This window comes from Hermetia illucens, chromosome 1 (genome assembly GCF_905115235.1).
Source record: "Hermetia illucens chromosome 1, iHerIll2.2.curated.20191125, whole genome shotgun sequence".
Lineage (NCBI taxonomy): Eukaryota > Metazoa > Arthropoda > Insecta > Diptera > Stratiomyidae > Hermetia > Hermetia illucens.
The window spans coordinates 212939599-212962535 of NC_051849.1; the positions used below are offsets into that span (position 1 = coordinate 212939599).

Here is a 22937-nt window from a genome sequence, read left to right on the forward strand (position 1 = left end):
TCAGGAAAAAAATAGGAAGAAAGAAAAACTGGTAAAATAAAACATCTTTGGAATAGGAATTTTAAGTTTTCCTCTAGGTTTCCAGGCTCCAAGCTGACGTTCCTTCAGAGATCCCTTCTTCGACACTATCATCCGAGCGTCGAACACCGGAATAGAATTTTCAATGGATTCTGTTCTAAATGCCGATCATGTCGTGGGTATATGTGTGGATGCACGAAAATGTCCTTAATATATATGTATATCCGTTTTTTGAGAATTGCGTATGACCAACTAGTCCTCCCCGGGATCGAACGCCCACTGTGTACGCACGCACCTTTTCTTCCTAAATGGACATCTTTGAAATTGAAAATGAAAATCTTCTTTCCAGGTAAATGGACAATTCAACCGGTAATGGTGTCCAACCAAACCAAACGGGACTAAAGGTTCGGTCATGTCCTTAAAATATTTTTGCTTGACCAAAAATCATCATGCAAAAGACCGAGTGAAAAGGGGAGACGTTTGGTACGTTTAAATGATGAGAAAGGGAGGAAAAACCGAGTTGAATTTGAAATATTCAATGAATTTTCCTTGTTACTTCGGTTTCTCCCTGGAGGTGTTGCAGAGGAGGGTTGTCAATGTGGATTAGTTAGATTTCCAATTGTAAGTCACATCAGGAAGGATTGGCAGATATTGGATGAATTTCCGAGGAGATCATGACCTTTCTTCTAATTCCTATAATACCAGTCCTTAGCTTAGCAACTGCCAGGTATTCCTATAGCCAAAAATTTACATTATCCTGCGCTTCATATCGACCTCCAAAAAACATCCCCGTGTAAAGCCACTCTCGATTCAGATTACTGGAAAAAATTGTTAACTTGCCTCAGAACGTCAGAAGCTTCTCAATATTTTTCTGCCCAATTTAACTCGTCATCTCCTTTCATTTCACATCGTCATCAGTCTGACAACTCCGTTCGCATGAAGGACTCTCACCCTCGTCTTAAAGGCGAACCGTCTTAAAACATGTACATCCTAATGCGATGGACGCTATTACGGTATTAATAAAGTACTTACCCCAATGATAAAGAGACGACCGCCGTCGATTCAATGTGATGCTCAACCCTTTTTCCATACTCTGCATATTCCTTGCGTTCCGTACCCAAGCTCGTCGTCCCCCGGTCTCAAAATAGAGCCCTTCATCACGCTGTTTCCCAAATAACATAATCGGTCTGTGCATAGCACACGAAAGCCGATATAGTGTGTTTAGCATTATAGGCATGTAGTTACCCAGGCAGCAGGAGATTCAAGGATACACGTAACAATTCAGATAGTCCTGCCGGACTCTACCGTACCTACCAGGTTTTATCAAATCACTTCGGATGTTTTCCGCCTGTTTAAAATGAAACATCGAAGGGGTTGAAAAATGGGTGGCAACGATATTTTCCATATGTAACCGCCTAATCCTGATATTATAGTCAGTCGTTTGGTTCGGTTTAGGCATTCGATTCGGTACACTTTTTCTGAATCGAAACATTCGATACAGTGTCCGACGCAAGGATGTGTGTGGTACAAAGGGATCTCTCCATCAAAGATCCAATTTCGTCGATAGGAGAAAGAAAAGGAATATATGTACTCGTATGTTTGCCACGGGTTTTTCTTCGAGATTATTGTCCAATGTGAACCAGCCATTCACTCCGTTCCCCCGTCAGTTCCGGGGTCTTGAGGAGAAACCAATCGTACTTTTTTTCCCCCTCCTTACTTTGGACTGCCCGCCACCACCCCATCACTATCTTAAAACGCATACAAAATATCCGCACGATGGATATCCTTGGATATGAGAATGGAATATATTTGAAAAGGAGAAAAATAAAGAAAAAAAAAAACAGAGAGAAAGGATTCAAAAGGATATCATGAGGTAGCAGTTATTTAAATTGGAAAAAAACCCCAAAAACGAGTTGCGAACACTACTGGATCATATCCTTTTTTTATGCCTTTATTCCACATCGATATTATGGGGGGGGTACAGCCTACACAGTTTCCAAATTTTTGTTTTTATAGTATTCGGTTGAAACCGTCCTCGAAAACTAAAATGGTTCAACAATTTTTTTCAATATTCTCACGCACTCAAGTGCTTTTCCGAATTTTATAATATCTTAAGATAATATTTTGGATTCATTTGACTATAGGCAAATGTGATGCAAATGTTCAAGGGAATAGTTTGAATTGTATTTTTTATTGCTGCTTTCAGGAACGTCTTGAATTTAAAGGGCTCTGGAAACGGAAGGAAAAGAGTGTCGACTGGTAAAGAGATGTCCAAGGACTAATGACAACAAGATGGTCAAATTACATCTGATCGCATAGATACAATTTGGTAAAATTGCATCGATGAACAGACAAGTGTTTCGTTAATATTTGTATCTGAGTAAATTTCCGGCAAACTTGTATTACTTTCGCCAAAAACCTGTAGCTGCACAACACTACACTAAACTGAGACGCGAAAAAGGAACTAGAGGAATAAGAAGAAGAAGTAAAGAAGAAGCGAAAGAACGTCAATTAAGAGTGCTGCAATAAAGGATTCATATGAATACCCTATAATCAAAAACTACTGGGATTTTTTAATTTAAACGAAACGCCCAAGGCAGAACCATTTTCCAGTTGGTAATACCTTAACTGACATAGGTACATGTCAATATTTTAGCGACATTGCATTATTAGTATCTACCTGGCGTCTGGTTACATCAGTCAACTTTTTACCTTTTGTTGCATTTTAATATGAATAATTTTGTTGACCAAAGAGTTTGTTTGAAATTTCGTTTGCTGGTGCATTGAAAATATCATAAAAAGCCTTTGGGCAGTCTGCTCAGTCGGAAACTCGGGCATACGAGTGGTATAAAGACTTTAAAAATGGCCGTACGGCATTAAACGCTTTACCTGGTACCAGATGTTCATCTACGTCATACACCGACGAAAATATCAAAAACTGAAAGAAATGGTACTTTGGCATTTCAGCCTCAGAGAAATTGCTAATGAATTTGGCATTGCATATGGAATCGCTCACCACATTGTTGTGGAAATTGTCGTATCCCGTCTCGTCCCAAGAGAACTGAATTTCGTGCAAAAGCAGCATAGAAAAACGGTTGTAGGGGATATGATTTCTGAAATGAATGATGACCCGACCCTCATGAAGTGCCTAATTACTGTTGATCAATCGTGGGTCTACAAGTTTGGAGGCAAGTTGGCAATCGTCCGAGTGGCGGCGTTTCGAAGACGAACTGAAGCCGAAAATGAAGAATGCTACCATTTTAACCGCACTATCCTGCACTGTGTTATACTGGTCGATGAGCTTTTCCTGCCCCACTGTATACATATTGACGTTACGCTATTCGGCAGAGTCGCTGCCGAGCAGAAAATCTCAGGCCTGAATCAAGTACCCATCATCGTACATCGTACATTCGCCGTTCCAAAAAAGGAAGTACAATGCACCTAAAACTGGTCTACCTTCTACATTAAAGACACCGGAATATGGAAAAACCTTCCAGTTCATTCACGGATTCGAGCTGGTAGGCCAACCCCCTTTAAAATTTCTTCGACAGTTGCACTCTCAAGCTAGATGTGGAATCATGGAGAATTTGCTCAACATTCCCCGGAAGCAGCGTCTACCAAATAAAGTCCTGCCCATCTTCGCAGTAGCGGGCGTTCCAGCACTCAACAACCTTAGTAAAATGCTCAAAGGATCGGGGAAATTGAGAAGGCCTTTGAGTTCAAATTATACACTGCTAACGACAGTATGAAGTCCTTAAAGGTTTCCCGGGGAACTAAACGTCCAGTATAGTGAAACGTAGGAATTTTCATTTTTGAAGCCGATTTTTTTGTCGCATTACGGTCTTCTATTTGACATTAAAAACAAAAAAATTAAAATAGTCTAACGCTGCCACCAGAATATCGGGCGTTTTTGACAGGAAACAGGTAGCTGTCTATATTATCACGAGAGGTTCTTCATATCTCAAAATTTCGCAGAAATTACCTGGTTTTTCGAACCCGTCTATAAATAACTTATCACATTGACTGACACATTACACACTGACTTAGCCCTAGAAGACTCAAGCGAGCTCTGTTTGAGAGTCAATTTTTATTGGAAAAAGGTTACTGATAACCATCCTCCAGATCTTGAGCCAACTCACTTCATCTTGTCCCGAAGAAAAATGGAGCGGGGCGCTCATGGGGTAACTACCGCAGACTGAAGGTCACCACTTGACTAAATGAGGCATATCGTTGACGTTGCGCTCGATTTGTCGAATAAGATCGTATCCCCATAAATTGACCTTCCGTTAGATGCCTGTCACCGCCGAAAACATCCCCCAGACAGTCGAGGGAGACAGGGAGACAGTCGTGACGGTACTTTTGTAGTTTTATAAGTCCATCCTGGTTCAGGATTCAGGAATGCAGCCAAACGCTTTCAAAGATTAAGGGATTACGTCCTCAGAGAATTCGAGTTCTGCAGTGTGCCAGTTAGACGACAGCCTCATTGCGTAAAAGTCACTGGAGCGACAAATGGATCACCTTCAACAGGTTTGTGTAAGGCTCAGTGAAAACGGGGTAGTCAAGAATGTGACAAAATGTATTTTTGGTGTTTCTAGTGTGAAATTCGTCGGTCACATTACCAGCCAGCGCGGATGCCCGTTGGGCGACCAAACAGCCCATTCGGTGGCAAATTGTTTTCACAGCAATTGGATCGTATGATCAGGAACACTGCCCTTTCGAATCGCAATTTTTTAAACAACTTCCTACCCATCGACTATTCAAGAAATCGAACATCGGCTTACCACCCGACTTTCCACGGTTTAGTTGAACGTTGGTATTGATTGTGGAAGACGGTAATCATGTGCCCTGTCAAGTGTTGAATTGGTCCACGGTATTACATTGACATTTCCTTTAGTCCCTGCTCAGCTAACTATTATGACTTTGTTAGTTATAGTGCGATTTCCACCAAACTTGGTAGAATCACGCTCAATATTATAGTCTACATTGCTGCAAAATTTCGTGGTACTAAGATAAACTTAAGGTGGATTTTCCAGCCAATTACTAAAAATGGTAGAAATATAATATTACTAACTTTATTTGAACAGTTGTCGGTATGTAGGATATTTCGGAGCCTAGGCACCATATAGTGGCAGCCTTTTGATATTTTTCAAATTTTTGTGTTATGTAGTCTCTGAGAATGAATCCGTTCAAAAAATGATCACTTTCGACCCCCGGCACTCACCACCTATCCAACAAATGTCAAAAATATGACCATAAAGTACTAACCGAGACCTTTCATTTGATACCCCGCATGACTATATTTGATGAAAAAAATGTACACCCCAATTTTGCATGCAAATCGCTACAACTGTCTCCGAAAAAAATGCGCGTGACAGACAGACGGACAGACAGACAGATGGCCTTCCGAGCGTTCAAATCAACTCTGATGAATTACAAGAGATAAGCTACGAAAAGGTATTGGAAGCGGCCAAGAACATAAAAATCAACAAGGCTCCCGACTTAGAAGGCATACCGAACATAGTTATCAAATTGGCAGTAGGGATAGCACCAAAAACGTATTTACTGCGTGCTTGAAAGAGGATGTTTTCCCTGCATAGTGGAAGAAACAAAAATTGATACTCATTCCGAAGCCAAACCTGTGGTGTACCACAAGGATCAGTTCTCGGCTCCTTATTGTGGAACATTATGTATACCGCAGTGCTTACGTTGCCTCTCGCTGGCGGTGTCACCTCTATTGGATTCGCAGATGACATCGGAAATACAATCGTAGCAAACGTACGCTAACGAAGAAATATGGCAGATGAAGTGTTGGTTGGAAAATGCTGAACTATCACTCGCAGAGCAGAAAACAGAGTTAGTGCTGATCACTAAGCGCAGGAAGAATACCTATCGATATCCTGGCAACTGGAGCCCTACGGATTCGCGAAGCTGGTGAACCTAACTCGGCTCGACGTCAGTCGGTAAGGCATCTATCACTGGTAGAATGCAAAAACACTGGGATGAGAGCAAAAAAGGACGCTGGACTCATAGGTTGATACCGAATGTTGAAGACTGGACTAAATATAGGCATGGTAATGTGAGCAATGATTTGACACAGTTCCTAGGCCGACATGGTGATTATCGAGGATACCTCCACCGATTTGGCAATGAAGATTTTCCGAACTGTCCGATTTGCGAGTACGTAACGGAGCATGTACTTTTCTATTGCGCAAGGTTCGCATCATACAGAACGGAAATGGAAGCGGTAGCTTCATAGCATAGTGAAGAATATGTTGAGTTTGACTGAAGTATGAAAAGCGGTAGAATGAGCAATAAAGAATATTCATGAGGAAGAGTGTAGAAGGAAGGAAGAGAGGGAGAGGATCACCATTTCGAATAATAGTTAAATACTGATCCAGCCCCACGACATAATACCATAAGGCAGTCCCGCTCGAGCAGTGGATGGAAGAGGTGGTTTTATTGGGTAAAAGTCCCACATAACCGTATGGCAGAAGTCAGCGGTAGTTTTTGAAATTTTCCTCCTACCATTAAAAAAAAGACAGACAGTAAACCGATTTTAATAAGGTTTTGTTTTACACAAAACCTTAAAATAAGAGATTGGCTGAATTTTGTCCTGTCAAGGACAAGTCAGTCATCGCTGCTGGAAGGGGGAAAGCTCGTGGAGCAATACTCAAGGATGCTCAAAGGAGATCGTTGAAGGCTTTTACGGAACGTTAGTCCGCGTCAAAGCAAGAAGAGGAACTAACACGAGGGCAATGTCAATGGAAGCGGCGTTCATCATCGGAGGCCTTCGAGGCATGATCACGTTTATCAAGGAAGTAGGAAAACAGAGAGAGACAATATTTAAGTGAGGAGCATTTGCTGACATTTAGTGCAAACCATCAACAGAGTCCTAGTGAATCAAAGTTTCTAAGTGCGGCTATAGAGGCATACCACATTCTGGGGAAGTCTGAGAGTAAAAGTGCTGATGATTACTGGCGTAAAGCAAGCAAGGGCATGTGAGGAGAGAGGGAAGGTCGTTGATGAAGAATCAAAATATTAGCGAACCCAGAACAGCACGAAGGATACAATAATATACAATGATCAAAAGAAACGCGGCAGGAACGGTGATTTTGGACAGAAGTATCGTGTGGTCAACATAGTCAAAGGCCTTAGAGAAGTATGTGTACATAACCCACAGCTCTTGCCGAGGACAAGTAGACATTTAACTGCTAAATTGGTGAAGTCTAGTAGGTTGGTAGCAGTGGGCTGACGTTTCACGTTTGCTTCTCTTAAAATATAAGGTGGTGAAAGCGAGCAATCAACCAGTCATTCACATCTCTCAAGAGTTTACAAACAGAAAATGACCTGTGAATAGGATAGTGGTTGCCGGTGGGGTTATAGTCACCCCTTTGTGTATACAGATATGGATGATTCTTCCACAGGCCAGGGGAGTGACAACTTTGGAAACTTTTATTGAAAATCAAAATTTTTGGTTGGATTTTTGGCAAAAAATAAGGAGTCTTTAAGATCGCCAATGAAATATTCGACTTAGGAAGTGATAAGGAGGGAATTGCAGAGAAAGGCGGAGCTGGCTGTACTCAGTCGGTGGAGAAAGGAAAAAGAAGGAAAGGAATTATGGACGGGGAATAGTAATAACAGAATAAGCCACACAATAATTGAGACGAGTATCAGATGGGCTTTCGAGCTAGATGAAAGTTGGAGAAGACTGGGGGGGATTGCGGAGGTTTAACCAGAAGGGCTTGAAGTTTCTGCAAACCCTTGACACTGGCCAAATACCCCTACCTGGACTTCACTGAAATTCTCAGAGCTCTAAATTGAGCGAAATCGGCGTGGGTTGATACCTAAATGGACAAAAGAATGTACTTCATTTGGTTCGAGTGAGGGTATTGGCTTCAATTTGGGCCGCTTGTGAGTATGGCTGCAAGGACTCTCTTCTTATCAATAGCCAAGATGTATTTATGATTGTACAATATTTCTATAGAAATCCACAAAATTGAGATGTGAAATTCGATATAAAATGGATTCTAAGATGGTAAAATCAGAAGTAAATAAACCTAAGAACACAAAAGACCCAAACAGTAACTTTCTTGAATATTCAATTTCGCAAACAAAGGCTATTGCTCAAATCTGACCGTTTTCTCTGTTCTCCTGCTCTTAAAAAAGAAAATATTCTGCATTTTGACCAAGCATTATTCATTTCCTGGAAAAAGAAAAAAAAACCCTAAAAACTTCAATTTGCCATCCAAGAAAGGAAGAAAAAAAAAAACAAAAAAAAAGAAGAAATATGGGAGGAAAACCATATTAAGTAAACGCAGATGTGGTCACAACAATAACGGGCTATGTCCATTCTAATTTCATATCAATTTGAATAAAATAGAAGATATGTAGATTCTAAATGCCGTCAAAGCTTAACACGAGATGATGGTGGAGGATGGTCCAGGGTTGAGTCCAATGTACCGCGCCCACGAGTCCGGGGGGGGATGCTACAAGGGTTTGAACGTGATGCGGCCATCAGAACGTTACCACATCAGAATAAATTCGAAACGTGAAAGGATTCAATTTCTTTTATTTGAAACGTATCTTTTATTCTATTCTTTTCTAAAATGTAAGTATTGGCCAAACTTTCACTTTTTTATTTCTACGTATTCTTGTCTTCTTTGGCCTTTTTTAGATGCTCGTGGATAGGAGGAGTGTGGGACCGGGGGAGGGGGAACATTTTTGACGTGCACGTAGCAATACCCTTTCTTTTCTAGCTCAAAATTATATATATATCTGGAAAGTAAACTTTTCATTCTTTTCTTCTTCGGTCGGAAAGTTTATCTCTTCTACAATGGAATCTGTTCTATACATCAAAAAAGTGGGCATGGAAAAGTTATATATTATAAAGTTTAGGCCAACTTTTATCCGGAGCAGCGTCCTCAGCGATTCGTACTGGCCAACGAGCCCTTCTGAATCCAACCGATTTTTAAACTAAACTTTGATAAATACACACACAACTGGCCGCAACTCATACCTCGTTCCCGATAATGCTCCATTTCGAAATAAAAGGAAAAAAATCGAAAAGTAATGTGGAAAAAAAAAGATAAAGGAATGAAAACCATGTGCGTGCGAATATAAAACTTTCCTTCTGAGGGATGAAAAAAAAAACTGCTGCCTTTGGAGGACACTCACCCCTGGCAGGCCTAGATCTTCCATGCCCATCTTGGCACCCGCACCAACCCCCCGGGGTGGGGGTACCTACAAATGTCCATTTGATTTAATATTTTTTTGTTCGCCATTCTTTTCCAATATTTCGACTTTTCTCTTTTTATTCTGGCCTTTATGACGTCTTCTTATTGAATGTTTATGATATTAAATTCGATTTTTGCTTCAGTTTCGCCCCCATTTTGATCTATGCGAACGGAATACGAAAACGGCGGCAACGGCATTTTCACATGTGCGATATGAGCCAACAGCCCCGATATGAGCCCTGTAAGGGTGGTCTAAATAGTCCAAGCAACAACGTACAATGATTACGTATACAAAATGTAGTATGATAAAGGAATAAACTTCTGGATTATGTGGAATGAAAGGAACCGGATGGGGAATAGAAAGAGAGTGAACGAATGAATTCATAAAGAAAACTTTCTTGGCCGATACAAAGGCGAACTGGATACGGATGAGAGTTGATGCTAGGGATTGTGAGGGTGGGAGGGTATGAAAGGGGGAAGGATAAGAATGCCATAAGTAACCAAATGGTCAAACTCGATTAGAATTAAACGAATAGGACATTTTTGATATTATCATTTTAATGTGTGGCATTGTATTGATGTAGAAAGTATGATAAGAATTGGAACAGCTATCAGCTTGTAGAAGGGGTAGAACGGTTGAATTAATGGTGTCGGTACAGGGGTAGGTTGCTGCTTTGCAAAAAAAGGGTCCACAAGGATCCTTTCTTAGTGTTCAATGAGGCCACGATAATCCACAATTGAGAACAAGTATCTTATTGTACTCGCCCCTAAGATTGGTGGACCATGTTAATTTTCCAGACAGTCATACCACATTTTTCCTTTCAGGGGTCGTTAGCGACATTTAACGGGTCGCTTACGATACGGGGTGTGACGTCCTCAAGGTGCCCAAGTAAGAAGTTCTGACTCCCTAGCTGGCAGCATACCTGCTTCCTAGGTAGTGGCCTCGGTAAAGAGCGGACCACAAATGACCGGTACACGTCGGGACACTGGGAGTCTCCGGAGCCGTCGACAGCTCTCTGATGTGAGCGTAGCGTTCTGACTCCCTAGCTGGCAGTATACGTGCTTCCTAGGTAGTAGCCTCGAGAAAGCTTCTCGGTGAAGAGCGAGCGGTGAATGAGCGGTACAAGTCGGGACACACTGGGAGTCTCCGGAGTCGTCAACAGCTCTTTGTCGACGTCGACGGGGTGATGTGAGTGTAGCTCTGCCAAGGTGGTAATTATGACGTGTATCAGCAGCTAGCCCCTTTGGGATGCTGGTCGGGTAGTGCGCATTGAACCTTTATTAGTAGACCGCTTTGCCCCGAGTGAGCGCTGATTCGTCCATGAATTCCGGTATCAACTAAGGGTATGTCAGGGCATTCTGACAGGCCATAATTCACTAGCTGGGCATATGTTCAGAATAGGAATTACTGAAGATGATACGTGTCCCTCCTGTAATGAGGAAGCGGAATCCACGGAGCATTTCCTATGTGAATGCCCCGCCTATGGAAACATCAGGCATCAGATTTTTGGTGCCGATGTTCTCCAATTGCGACGAGTAGCATCACATCCACTAACGGAAATCCTGCGATACGTTAACGAATCCGGAATATTCCGTTAGACGGGGGAGTACAATGGGCCAACACGGCCTGAGTGCTCAGAAGCTGTAGCTTCTCCCCCACCATACACACATACACAAGAGTATGTCAGACCTCAGGGAACTGGGGTAGGGGCTGTGTCCCCGAGCGTACACCCGTTCTTGACTATAATATACTATTATTAACTTAATTTGAACAGGTATCGATATGAAGAGTATTTTGAGGCCTGGACACCATATCGAGGCAGCTTCACGACTTTTTTCAGAGTTTTTCGGTTGAGTAGTTTCTGAGAATGGGTCCGTGGAAGAAATCATCACTTTCCACCTCTCAAACTCCCCGCCTTTCTAACCAATCTCAAAACTAAGACCGGCTTGGAAAAGTACTAATCGAGACCTTCCATTCGATACCCAACATGACTATATTCGGTGAAAAAAGTTGTTACACCCCCCTTTTACATGTATAGAGACCCCCTTAAATCTCAACGTAGAAGGATAGTACTTACTGAATTTCTTGTCAATCGGTATAGCCGTTTCTGAGAAAAGTGCATGTGACAGACAGACAAACAGACAGAGAGAAGCGGTCTTCATCACCACGCGCCGGAAGAGAAATTACGCCTGTATTAGAATCGGGAATCATATCAATCATATCACCCTTCCAAGCCGACCATCAAATACTTGGGGGTGGTGATAGGCAGGAAGCTCAGCTATAAGGAACACGTAAAATATGTTTGTGATCAATCATCCACTGCTAGCATGGCCCTGACGAGGATGATGCCGAACGTGGGAGAGCCACGGCATACCTCTAGGTTGCTTATAGCTAGGATGATGACCTCAATCATGCTCTATGCGACCCCAGTTTGGAGAGAGGCGTTGCTTGATGTCAATTACTGAATGCAGTCTACAGGAGGACAGCCCTGAGGGTATGCTCTCGTCATCTCTGGAATGATGCCGATTGACCTCTTGGCAGATGAGATGACGAATATATATAACGCGAAGCCAATCTCTCTCTTATTGCAGACGAAGAACGCTGAGAGGGAGAGATCCATAAATGGATGGCAAGAGGAGTGGGAATGCTCGGGAAAGGGTCGGTGGACTCACAGATTAATTATAATCTCACCCAGTTTCTCACGGGGCATGGAGGATATCGCCAATACTTGCACAGGTTTAAATTGGAGACCTCACCCGATTGTCCAAATTGCTATGGAGTCCCAGAGGACCCAGAGCATATATTCTTCCACTGTCCGAGATTTGTGGAAGAAAGGAGGAATCTAGAGGAGACTCTAGGAGAAGTGCTGGTACCAGAAAATCTGGTGGCGAAAATGCTAGCAAAACAAGAGAATCGGGATGTGGCCAACTGCATGATCGCATCTATTCAAAATAAATTGCGAAAGGCAGAGGAGAGGAGAAAAGCGCGGTCACGTACGCCGCACATAGAAGAAACCGGACTAAGCTAGAATGAGCTGACTTCGCCCCGTGATGTAATACCTTAGGGTGGTTCCGCGGGGCAGGGAGGGAGTCGGGGGTGGTTTTAGTGGGTAAAAGTTCCACACACTGATGTGGCCAGACCAGTCTTTTAAAGATTTCGACCTCCTGAAAAAAAAAACAAAAAGACAGACAGACATTGAACCAATTTTAATAAGGTTTTGTTTTGCAAACAAAACCTTAAAAAAATCGACCAAACAACAGGAAAGGAGGAAGAGGTGAGTGGGTTTGGACGCAGTACAAAAATGCGTAGTTCACCGCAGCGATCAGCGGAAGAAGCAGCGAGTACTGACATACTTGATGTGACACTGGAGCGCCCAAATAAAGAGGAAGCCTCTATCAAGTGGCGCAACTGACCGTGCGGAGATGGCAACTCCAATACCTTCTAGTGCCCTGTTCGGAAAAAAAGCTCAGTCAGAATCGCTAGTCCTGAGCAGATGAATTCGGACACAAACCGAGTGTAAGTGCAGCCGACCGTCCTAGCTAGATCTGAAGAGGAAAGGCTTATCAGGAAATGCGCAGCAGTGGTGAAGCGTATGCGGTCGGCAACGTTCCTCCAACGTTAGCAAAAGCATCAAAAACGGACTGATGGAACTGGAGGAACTATTAGACCGCATTTTCTTCTATACGCGAACGTGGAGAGCAGCGGAAAACGATTGGAGAGCAGAAACAGCCGCACTCTCCGCTGAGAACGCTACTTGTGTCAAACGGACCGCAGATAGCCCTCTGGAAAGCGAACTGGAGAAAAAGCGGAAAGAGGATGTCGTACCTGAATGGGACTATATCGAAGTACTTTCCAGGGCCCAAAAAAAGAGGGCGAAGAAGGAAACAAGTCGGAAAACCGGAAGCTAGACGCTTCAGGTATGAAAGGTTTTGCGTATTTCTTTTATAAAGAGATTTGAGGGTGCCTTTGTCCCATTAGTATGTAGAACGTAATATATGCATATATTATGTGAAAATTTCCACTTTCAAGTGATACTGACACTCACAGTCTTGAATTTTCAGAGAAGCGACAGTTTTGACCTAGTATAACTTTGTTAGTAATAGTGTGATTTTCACCAAATGCTGTAGCCTACATAGCTGCGAAATTTCGTGATTCTAGGGTGAACTTAAGGGAGGTTTTCCTGTCAATTACTAAAAACTATAGTAATGTATTATTATTAACCTTATTTGATCAGGTATCGGTATGGAGGGCATTTCGAAGCTTAGGTACCATATAGTGGCAGCCCCCTGATTTTTTTAAGATTTTTCGGTTGGGTAGTTTCTGAGAATGGGTTCGTTAACGAAATGATCAATTTCAACCCACCGCACTCTCCACCATTCCAACAAATGTCAAAACTAAGAGCGGCTTCAAAAAGTACTAACCGAGACCTTTAATTTGATACCCCACATGACTATATTTGATGAAAAAAAAATGTACACTCCCCTCTAATTCCCCCTCAAATTCGACGTAAAAGGATGTAACTCACTATATGCGTAAGCGTTCGCAGTTCCCACCTTTCTACCAAATTTGGTGTCAATCGCTACAACCGTTTTCGAGAAAAGTGCGTGTGACAGACTAACAGACAGACAGTAAACCGATTTTAATAAGGTTTTCTGTTTCCACAAAACCTTAAAAACAACTGATTACGCCGCCAGAGACACGTCTGGTCAAAAACAAAGAGATTGCAGACCAAAAGCCAGGAGCAGAAAAGACGAGGAAACGAAGAAAGACTAGACCGTCGGCCCTGCTCATTAAGCCGACGGAAGGCAAGACATTTGCGGAAGTCTTTAGTGAAATCCGCTACAGGATGAAACCCGGAGACAACGGAGCAGAGGTGTCTTCCATACGCAAAACGAGGACTGGCGGAGTTCTCGACGAACTGGGTCCAAAGACGACTAACAAGAGTACGTTCTGCGAAGCGATCAAGGGGTTATTGGGGGAGAAGGCTCTTGTTTCCAGCCTAGAGTCCATGTGCTTTCTAGAAATCCGGGATTTTGACTGCCTCACAGAAAAGGTCGAAGTACAGGAGGCGATAAAGCGTGAATGTCCAGAGGTAACCAATGTCCGGGTACGTATCACCTCTGTAAACGCTCGAGGACAAAAGCTCGCCGTGGTGGAAGTTCCCGAGCAATATGCGAGGAAACTCCTTAGCAGCGGGAGAATCAAAATTGGATGGGTGGAATGCAGGGTGTGAATGCGGATAGTCCCCACCAAGTGCTACAGGTGTCTGGACTATGGACACATGTCAGCAGCTTGCAAGGGTTCTGACAGGAGGACAGCATGCCGGAGATGCGGCCAAGTGGATCATCCAGCGAAGACCTGCAATGAAAGCGAGAGTTGCGTTTTCTGCAGGGATGGTCGCGCGTCTGGTGAGAGCGTCGCACACACTGCGGGCTCGGGACGGTCTCCAATCTTCAGGGCGGAATTGGAAAGGGCTAGAGTGCGAACGGCATGATCCGCATTTTACAAATTTATATGCACCGCAGTGCAACCTCTCACCAGTTGCTAGCACAGTTCGCTGCGGATGTAAATGCTGATCTAGTGTTAATTAGCGAGCAATACTGAAACAAGGACCAATCCTCATGGCATCTCGACTTATCGGGCACGGCTGCCATCTAGGTCCGGGGTGACGTTCGACTTCGTGTTCTTGCCGAAGGTTAAATGAACGGGTTTGTCTGGATCCGGTGTTTAGGGATAACGTTTTTTAGTGTTTACCTGACACCGAACGAGACGAGGCCGAACTTTCAGCGCCGGTTTGATGCTCTGGAGGACGCCGTTTCGAGCACGGTGGGACGAATCCTAGTAGGCGGTAATTTTAATGCCAGGGTCCTTGAATGGCATGCCCCAGTCAGACTCCAGAGGGAAACGGATTCTGGAAATGGCAGCGAAAACCGGGTTCGTAGTTTTAAACAACGGATCCACCCCAACGTTTCGGCGCCCAGGCTGTGAAGGAAGCATTCCTGACATCACTTTTGCGTCGGAATCTTTAGCATCACTGGTGGACGGGTGGCGAGTCCTAGAACACTACTCGGCAAGTGATCACCAGTATATCGCATTTGAAATGGTTGATGCTACTTGCCGACGAGCACCAACGCGACGCTCCCCTGCCTGTGGAATGTCGCGAGGGTGAACATCGGGAAGTTTGTCGAAGTTCTTGGAGCAGGCAGAGCCACGCTGAAGGGCGCGACTCGATATGCCCGAAGAGTCGCGCCTGGTCGGTTATGCAGATGACGTTGCGGCATTTGTTGAGGTTCTTTGACACACATAGCTCCGTTCCTCCCCTCCTCTTGGTGAAAGGAATTCCCTGACTTGAAGGCTGTCAAAGCTGGGAGAGTGGGAGGACTAGCCCGAAGTAATGTGTCAAACATGTCCAGGCTAGTTCTCTGATGACAGGGAGGTGTTTAGTTAGTAGTCCGACAACAAACTGTTGCGGGAGTCCAACACTCTGTGCGTAAATGCATTCACCTACCCTACTCGACAAAAAAATACCACATTTTTTGGGTTATTTATGTCCGATAAACTCCAACTTCACCATGGAATGGTACACTTCATATGAAACTTTAATGGCTAAGTTATTTACAATCAAAAAAACATCTACACTAGCATGCACATATGAATGAGAATACAAATTTAACGGAACAGAAATTCATTAGATAATATCGGGCCAATTAAAACATGAACCAATAAATGTGTGCCTTTTAATTATGACAATCTATATAGGCAGATAATACCTCATTAATTAAAAACTCATTAAAAGTACTTACCAAAATTATCAGCACCATGAATTCCTGATGGACCAGGTATCAGACCAGGTATACCTTGTAGACCTAAGAATGGAAACGAATGAGATCTCGTGTTGTCCATTGAACCATTCATGCTATCCATTGTAACATCTAATTGACCATCACCTCGATCAGAAGGTTCGGTATCACTACTATTTGAATCTTCGCCGGTACTCTGGGCTTGCAGTGATGCAAGATCAGGATGTTTCTGTAAATAAAGGAGACAAGTGCAGTGAAATGACTCGCTAACTTAAGCATGGATTAAGCCTAAGGTTCTTAATCGAGAACGTTAAATGGTTTTTCTTGGTAATGTATACGTCGTGCATTCAAAAAGGACAATTTTCCATTCTGCTGTATCACATGATTTTTTTGATTCGTCCTGGCAATGTTTCCGCCCTTTGGTTTTGCGGTTTGATGCAGACGAAAGTCTGGTAGACGTGGTTATTGAGGGGATCGTTAAAAAGGTTGCCGCGTGCTCACTTCGAAGCAGTATTTGTGCCCCTTGTAAGGGAGGAAAGACCTCAACGATTATGCAGGCTGTTTCAGTACCGACCACTTATTCCTGTCTACATCATCCTCTTATCATCACCATCTGACCACGGGCAAAAGTTAGACAACATACGCTGCAGACTATAGGACAAAAGAGCTTAGTTTCGTGTATGAGGCTTCCGTCGTATTTGGGCCCTTCTAAGGGAGGAAAGACCCTCAGCGACTTATCGTCGTCATCTGACCTCGGGCTAAAATTAAACAACATACACTGAAGCCTGTAGGATAAAAGAGGAGCTAAGTCTCGTGTATGAGGGCTCCGCATACCTTAGAAGCCTTAGGTCTCGGACTTTTAAAATGGTGATTGGAATAATTCGCGTTGGTTTCTTTTACAGAAAACTTGTGGGACCAAGTATGGAAACTGAACAACGCATGCTCGTCAAAGGTAGCTTGGCATCCATACAGTTTCTCGTCAATGCTACCTGTAGGTGACGTTGCTAAATCCTTGGTAGTGCATCGGATCAGGGGAGACCTATCCCATATTATGTATCCTTGCAGTTGAACGATGAGTATCACGTTATAATAGGCGAGGACCTCCAAAGTTTTCCTGGGATTTTCTCAGCATGCTTAAATCAGCGACGTCTGGGAGAGCGTAAAACGCTGTAGATCGGATTTGGCCGCCGAATGCCTGCGTTAACTATATGATGCAGCCCCTAAGGACACAAAGATAAAAGACTTCTGTTCCTGGAAGTCAAATGGCGGCTTAAATTCACTTAACACCGGTAACGTGATGTAGAAAGACGACATCCGTCCCTACAAAAGCAGACGATAATGATGGTAGTGCAGAGCAAACTATAGCACTTGAAGAACGTTTAGGCTATATAAACTGAAATCCATAGGAACGGAAGGCTTTTATATATTCTAAATTTACATGGCTCTGGGTCGATCTGTAGCGTCGGAAGAGTTGCAGCATTCATTTATTTATTATTAACGAGCAATAAACAGAGTATTGCCCTCAGGAGGAGGAGAAAACAAGAACCTAAGCTTACGCTTAAAACTACTGAATGAAGAGAAGTTTAATGGACCAAGCTGTTTTGCGTCGAGAAAGTCTAGGAATGAGGGATTGGAAATAGATTTCAAGCTCCGCGAAAGGCACGTTGAAAATGTCCGCGTTGCATGTATTATAAGACGCAGGATGGCAAGTTATGTCGTTAGAGGCGGGGCAGTCCATCAGACCAGAGGAAAGTTTGAAAGATGTACATAAATCCATGGGAGGTTCAGAAAATGGAGGCCGGAGGGATAGTCCAAACGAGGAAAGTTTTTTCTGAAAGAAGAGGGACCGTGTGACTTACCGTTGCAGCTTTTCAAGAGAAAGATAATCACAGGTTACGGGAGGGCAACCAGGTCAGAGAGTAATACTCGAGGGCATTTCTCACGAGGGAGTTGAAGTAAATTAAAGAGGGTTGAAGGGAGTCAAAATCAGAGGAGGAGCGAAGTATAAATCCCAACAATTTTGCTGCTCGATTGGTGACTTTGAGGCAGTGAGTGTCAAGACGGAGCTTACCATATTGTCAAAAGTGACTCCGCGATCTTGAGGGGAGTTTTGATATTGTAAAGAATGTCCGTTAAAGGAGTAAGAAAAGGAAGTGGGTGAAGATTTAATCGAGTAGCATATAGAGGGATACTTTCTGATATTTAGCGCTGAACCATTAGTAGAGCACCGGCGAATCATAGTGTCTAGGAGATGCGGAAGACACAGTCGATAGGCGGCGATATAGAAGAAAACATCTTAAAGTCGTCGACATAGAACAAACAGGGACAAGTAAGGAGAAAGAGAAGATCGTTGAATAAATAAAAATAATAAAGCACCCTGAATAGATCTTTGTGGGACGCTAAAAAATGGGAGGAGGAACAGGAGGTGCAGCCATCAGAAGAAACGTGGCAGGATCGGTTAGAAAGATAAAAGACAAGCCATATAATAAATGAAATGGAAACCCTTAGAGACAAAATTTTCGACAAAAGTGTCTTGTGATTTACAGTATAGAAGACGTTAGGAAAGTCAGTGTAGATAGTGTCCAATTTCTGCTGTAAATTTAAACATTTGGCGACAAAGTTAGTGAAGTCAAGCAGGTTGGAGGCGGTGGGCCTAAGCTTAACAGAGGCATGTTGTTTTTTCACTACAAGATGGCCAAAATGGGCGGACAATCAGTCGCTGACATACCTTTCCAAAGAACAGGAGGTGAGAAGCAAAGTGGAACGATAACTCTGGACAAGACTGCGATCGCCATTTTTGTGAGTGAGGATGATGTGAGCCTCTTTCCATAAGCCAGGAAAATGGTCCTTTTCGAGGCTTGCAAGACCGTCGTAATCAGGGTCGAAATTGGCATTAAGCTTACCAATGAGGTACTCAACAAAGAGAGGGGTAAGAAGGGAAATAGTAGGAGATGCGAGACAGGCTTCATCTACTAGTAGGGGGAGGAAAGGGAATATAGGCTGAGGAAAAGTAGAGACAAAGTAAAACACAAAATTGTTGGGGATAGTTAGCAGGAGAGTCAGAGAATTTAATGGAAAAAGAAAATGGCAGGGGAGTGGGCTGCGGGAGTTGTGAAACGGAACCAGAAAAGTTTGAGGTTACCATGCTCCAGTGAGTCTTTAACACTCGAATCAGATCAGATATTCCTTTCTTCTTCTTCTTTTTTCTAGCCTTTGTCCCGTTCACAAACGGGGTCGGCACGTAGATATTACTTCCTGGACTTAAAGATTAAGGAATTGACCGAGAAATGCAGAATTTTGACAATAACGAAGTCAGCAGCGGTACAGAGGACAGGAAATTTTTGACGAAGTCTTTTGTGGATTTGAGTCGTGAAGCAGACAGGGTAAGAGTGCAGCGGCTTAGGAGAAGAGGGCACCTAACTCGATAAAATGGAACAGAAAGTGTTCAGTACTTGGACACACATTACTGGAGAGAGGAAGACAGGCCAAATGAATGTCGTCAGGGCTGAGTTCAGATCTTCGAAGTTTGCCTTACAAAAGTTAAATTTGGCAAGTTTGCGCACGACAGGGGAGTAAAGTCGGAAGATCTAAGCATTAAACAACGAGAGCAGGTTGATGGACATCAGGAGCAATTTAAAACGAGGCATGAGAGGATTGGGAAAGACAACGTACGTAGGAAGGTTAAAGAGAACAAGATAGCATCCACTAACAAATTGAAGAAAGCGATCTTGCTCACAATCTGCAATGCAGGACACACATTCTGGGGCAGTTCGGAAATCAACGAATGTGGTCCGCCTCTTTTTCGATTTTATTATTAGTACCACCTATCCTTGTAGAATAACCTTTTGCCTTTTCAACTCGGAAAATGCCGATGGGTGGGTGAGGGGAGGTTTTTGATATGCTTATTATTTGACAATGGGATTTCAGGGAGAGTGACTAATTAAAGACCCTTCTCAGATCACTGCTGGATAATTTTTTCATTTGTGACTGTGGGAAGACTCCCAAAAAGTATTAAAACTGTAGTGGAGTGACGATCTGTCTGATCTCAGGAAGATTACTAGGAATGTCCTCAGTATTTGCTACAAGCTGTGGTGTCTGATTCGATTGGCGGTGGTACAATGCCAGGAGCAGAGTCCTTGTGTGTTGGGCTGATCCTTCTATGTAGGATGCAAGGGTGACCTACACCTATCTCCCTTCACGAATTGAAGAATTCGTTCGAAAGCCATTCGCTGCAATTTAAATCTCGAACCTGAACACACTTAGTGTATCAGGCCACACAATATTAGCCTGCCTCTACATGTACCTCACATGTAAATGACGACTCATCTTTAAGATTTTAGGCACGGCCTCTTAATGCCATCTCAGTGGGCCGTGTCTACACTGTTGTTGAATCTGCTCCATGATAGCACACAAACATTTTTGCCAATCAACCAATTCTAGTTCCACGTTGAGGCTTCGAACCTCTCAATTCTATAGGAGAGTTTCAGAGGTGAAGCGGCAGATTTGTACTGAGACTACCACCAATCTTTTGGAAGAATCACCTGGACACGTCAGAAGAGGAAATGCCAAAGTAGGGAGAGGGCCTTAAAGGCCGCACCTCATGAGAACCTGAGGCGAAAGAACCATCGATGGAGGACGTGATCCGTCCTGTATGTTCCCCCAGGGTCGCGGCACTCAGGCCCCAAGTTTTACTATTCCATGCAGCCATTAAGCCGTTTCTTCCTTTATTTTCGGTTTTAATTTCTTTGTTTTCTTTCTAAAGGTTTGAACGATATCTCGACGTTTGTTTGTTTTTCCGGTGCTAGTGCAAGTTCATGCATCGGTTTAAGGGACCGTGAAGTTTCGTATAATGACACGTGAGGGACTGAAATGTTCGCGGAGGAAAGAGCGCCTCAATTCAACCGCTAACGCGCCGACCTCAAAGGAAAATCCACAGATACTACTCTTCATGAAGCATTGAGCACAACTGAATGAACGTTATAAAGGATGAAGCGCCACAGACAGATAGGTTACAAATTTGAATAAATCATAAACTACTGAGCATTTTCCAGACTTTCTATTTTTCCCTCATTTTCTAACAATGGAATGAAATTTACGAAGTTTTAAATAGTGTATCACTCAAATGTGCTTCGTCCCCTCGTATACACTATACCTGTTTCCTCTGAAGTTTTCGTGCCCCTTTGACTCATTCTCACAGGAATTTCTGCGATATTTACCCGGATATGGTTCTTGATGGTTGCCTTAGGTGGTCATTGTAAACTTTGGATGCGAGGTTTCCCCACAGGAAAAAAATGGCAAAGGGCCAAATCAGGAGAGCGGGCTGACCAGTTCAAATTTTCTCTTAAAGAGATAGCATGTCCGGGAACCCTTGTTCTCAAAAAGTCCACGAAGATGCTTGCTGTATGGACCGTCGTCCCATCTTGCTGAAACCAGATGACTTCCAGTTCAAACTCATCTAATTCGGATAAGGCTTTTTTAATCGGGATGGTGGATAGCAAATTCGTATGGCCCTAGCAATAGCCTGGATCTTCTACCAAGGGAACTTTAGAAATCTCTAAAAAACAGTGCTTCAAGCGGGATTTCCAACGAGAGTGGTGTGAATGCCTGTGGATATGACACAGTATTTTTTACTAGTCGATTTGAAATAGGCGTAAAGGTGGTGCAGGAGTTTTCTTGGAAACATACAAAATATCAGGATCGTATTCTCTTCCAAAATATGACAATGTACTTCCGGTGGGGATTCTGACGATACGAAGACTTATCAGTGGTCGAGGTGAGACGCTATAGAGGCTTTAAATCTTCTCCAACTAATGAATTAATGCAAGAATATACTGAGTAGTCTATATGGTTCAGTCAAGAACTCTCGTCAGGGTTCCTGCACACAGAAAAATTGAGCAAAATTGGCGGTTCGATGAACTAGCAAGACAGTCTGCATCCCGCTGGCTGCTGTTAGGAGTGGAAGGCATAAAACTCCTCGTCTCCTGATTGAAATTGGCGTAGATTTACTATCCGCGCTAAATCGATTTGATTTACCTACAACGAAGCTCGGACATGGGAACTTATGAGGCGTGCACATGTCAATATCTACGGGATAACAGGGGTTGTAGGCATTGATCAAACGGGGACCATACTCTGCATACCTTATAATATGCGTCATCGAAGTTGTTGAAAAAAGGGCAAGATCTTCATGAAATTCCTTTACGATTGTCCATCTCTAACCGGAGGCAAAGGACACTGGGTAAACCATTCTTTCGGGATCTTAAGACAATTTTTTGGTGAACGGTAAGGGAATGGATCTCTTTTGTGAACTCCAAAGATTGAATCTACTTCTCTCGCCCCTTGAACGATCATATTCTTGGGAGTGGCAGCATCAAAATGACATAGTCCTAATTATGCTTTGCTATCAGAAGCGGCCACTTATGCCTACCTATCGAACACAAGACATGTTCTTCAAGGTTTCTTTTAGAGGGTAGGCTTTCAATGAATTTGTCTGCTTTACACGGTACTAGATAACTACAGATGGGGCTCATTGACTAGAACTATTTCGGATGGCTCCCTTGTAGACTTAGGACTGATCACTCTTCTGGAGTATGTGGGAACGGCAACAATAATGTGGTTGTTTGATACCGTCATTCGGGGGATGCCAGCAATTTTGATTTGTCTATATTATCTCCTTGTTATTTACTTCAATTTTCTCCAGGACTACTTGAGAAATTTATACTCCACTCCAACTCTTCTAAGCCACGAAATGGCTTAGGGCAGCTTCTTTCTTTGGCGTTATTGGCACTACATATCGTGGCCTACCTCTGTGTTTCTTTGGAAGAAAGAGGTTAACAAGTTTTCTTTCGATAGCTGTACTTCCAGATTAAACCTACGGATCGGATG

The 22937-nt window shown here is 43.2% G+C and overlaps 1 protein-coding gene across 5 annotated transcripts in view; it reads right to left on the reverse strand.

The window, feature by feature from the left end:
* LOC119652351 (protein abrupt) overlaps positions 1 to 22937 on the reverse strand; it is a 143585-nt gene that overhangs the window by 99458 nt on the left and 21190 nt on the right. For all 5 annotated transcript variants that reach the window (XM_038056435.1, XM_038056425.1, XM_038056414.1 and 2 more), the window contains one exon: positions 16056 to 16281. In XM_038056435.1, the coding sequence (XP_037912363.1) occupies positions 16056 to 16281 (226 nt within the window). The remainder of the gene's footprint in view (positions 1 to 16055; positions 16282 to 22937) is intronic.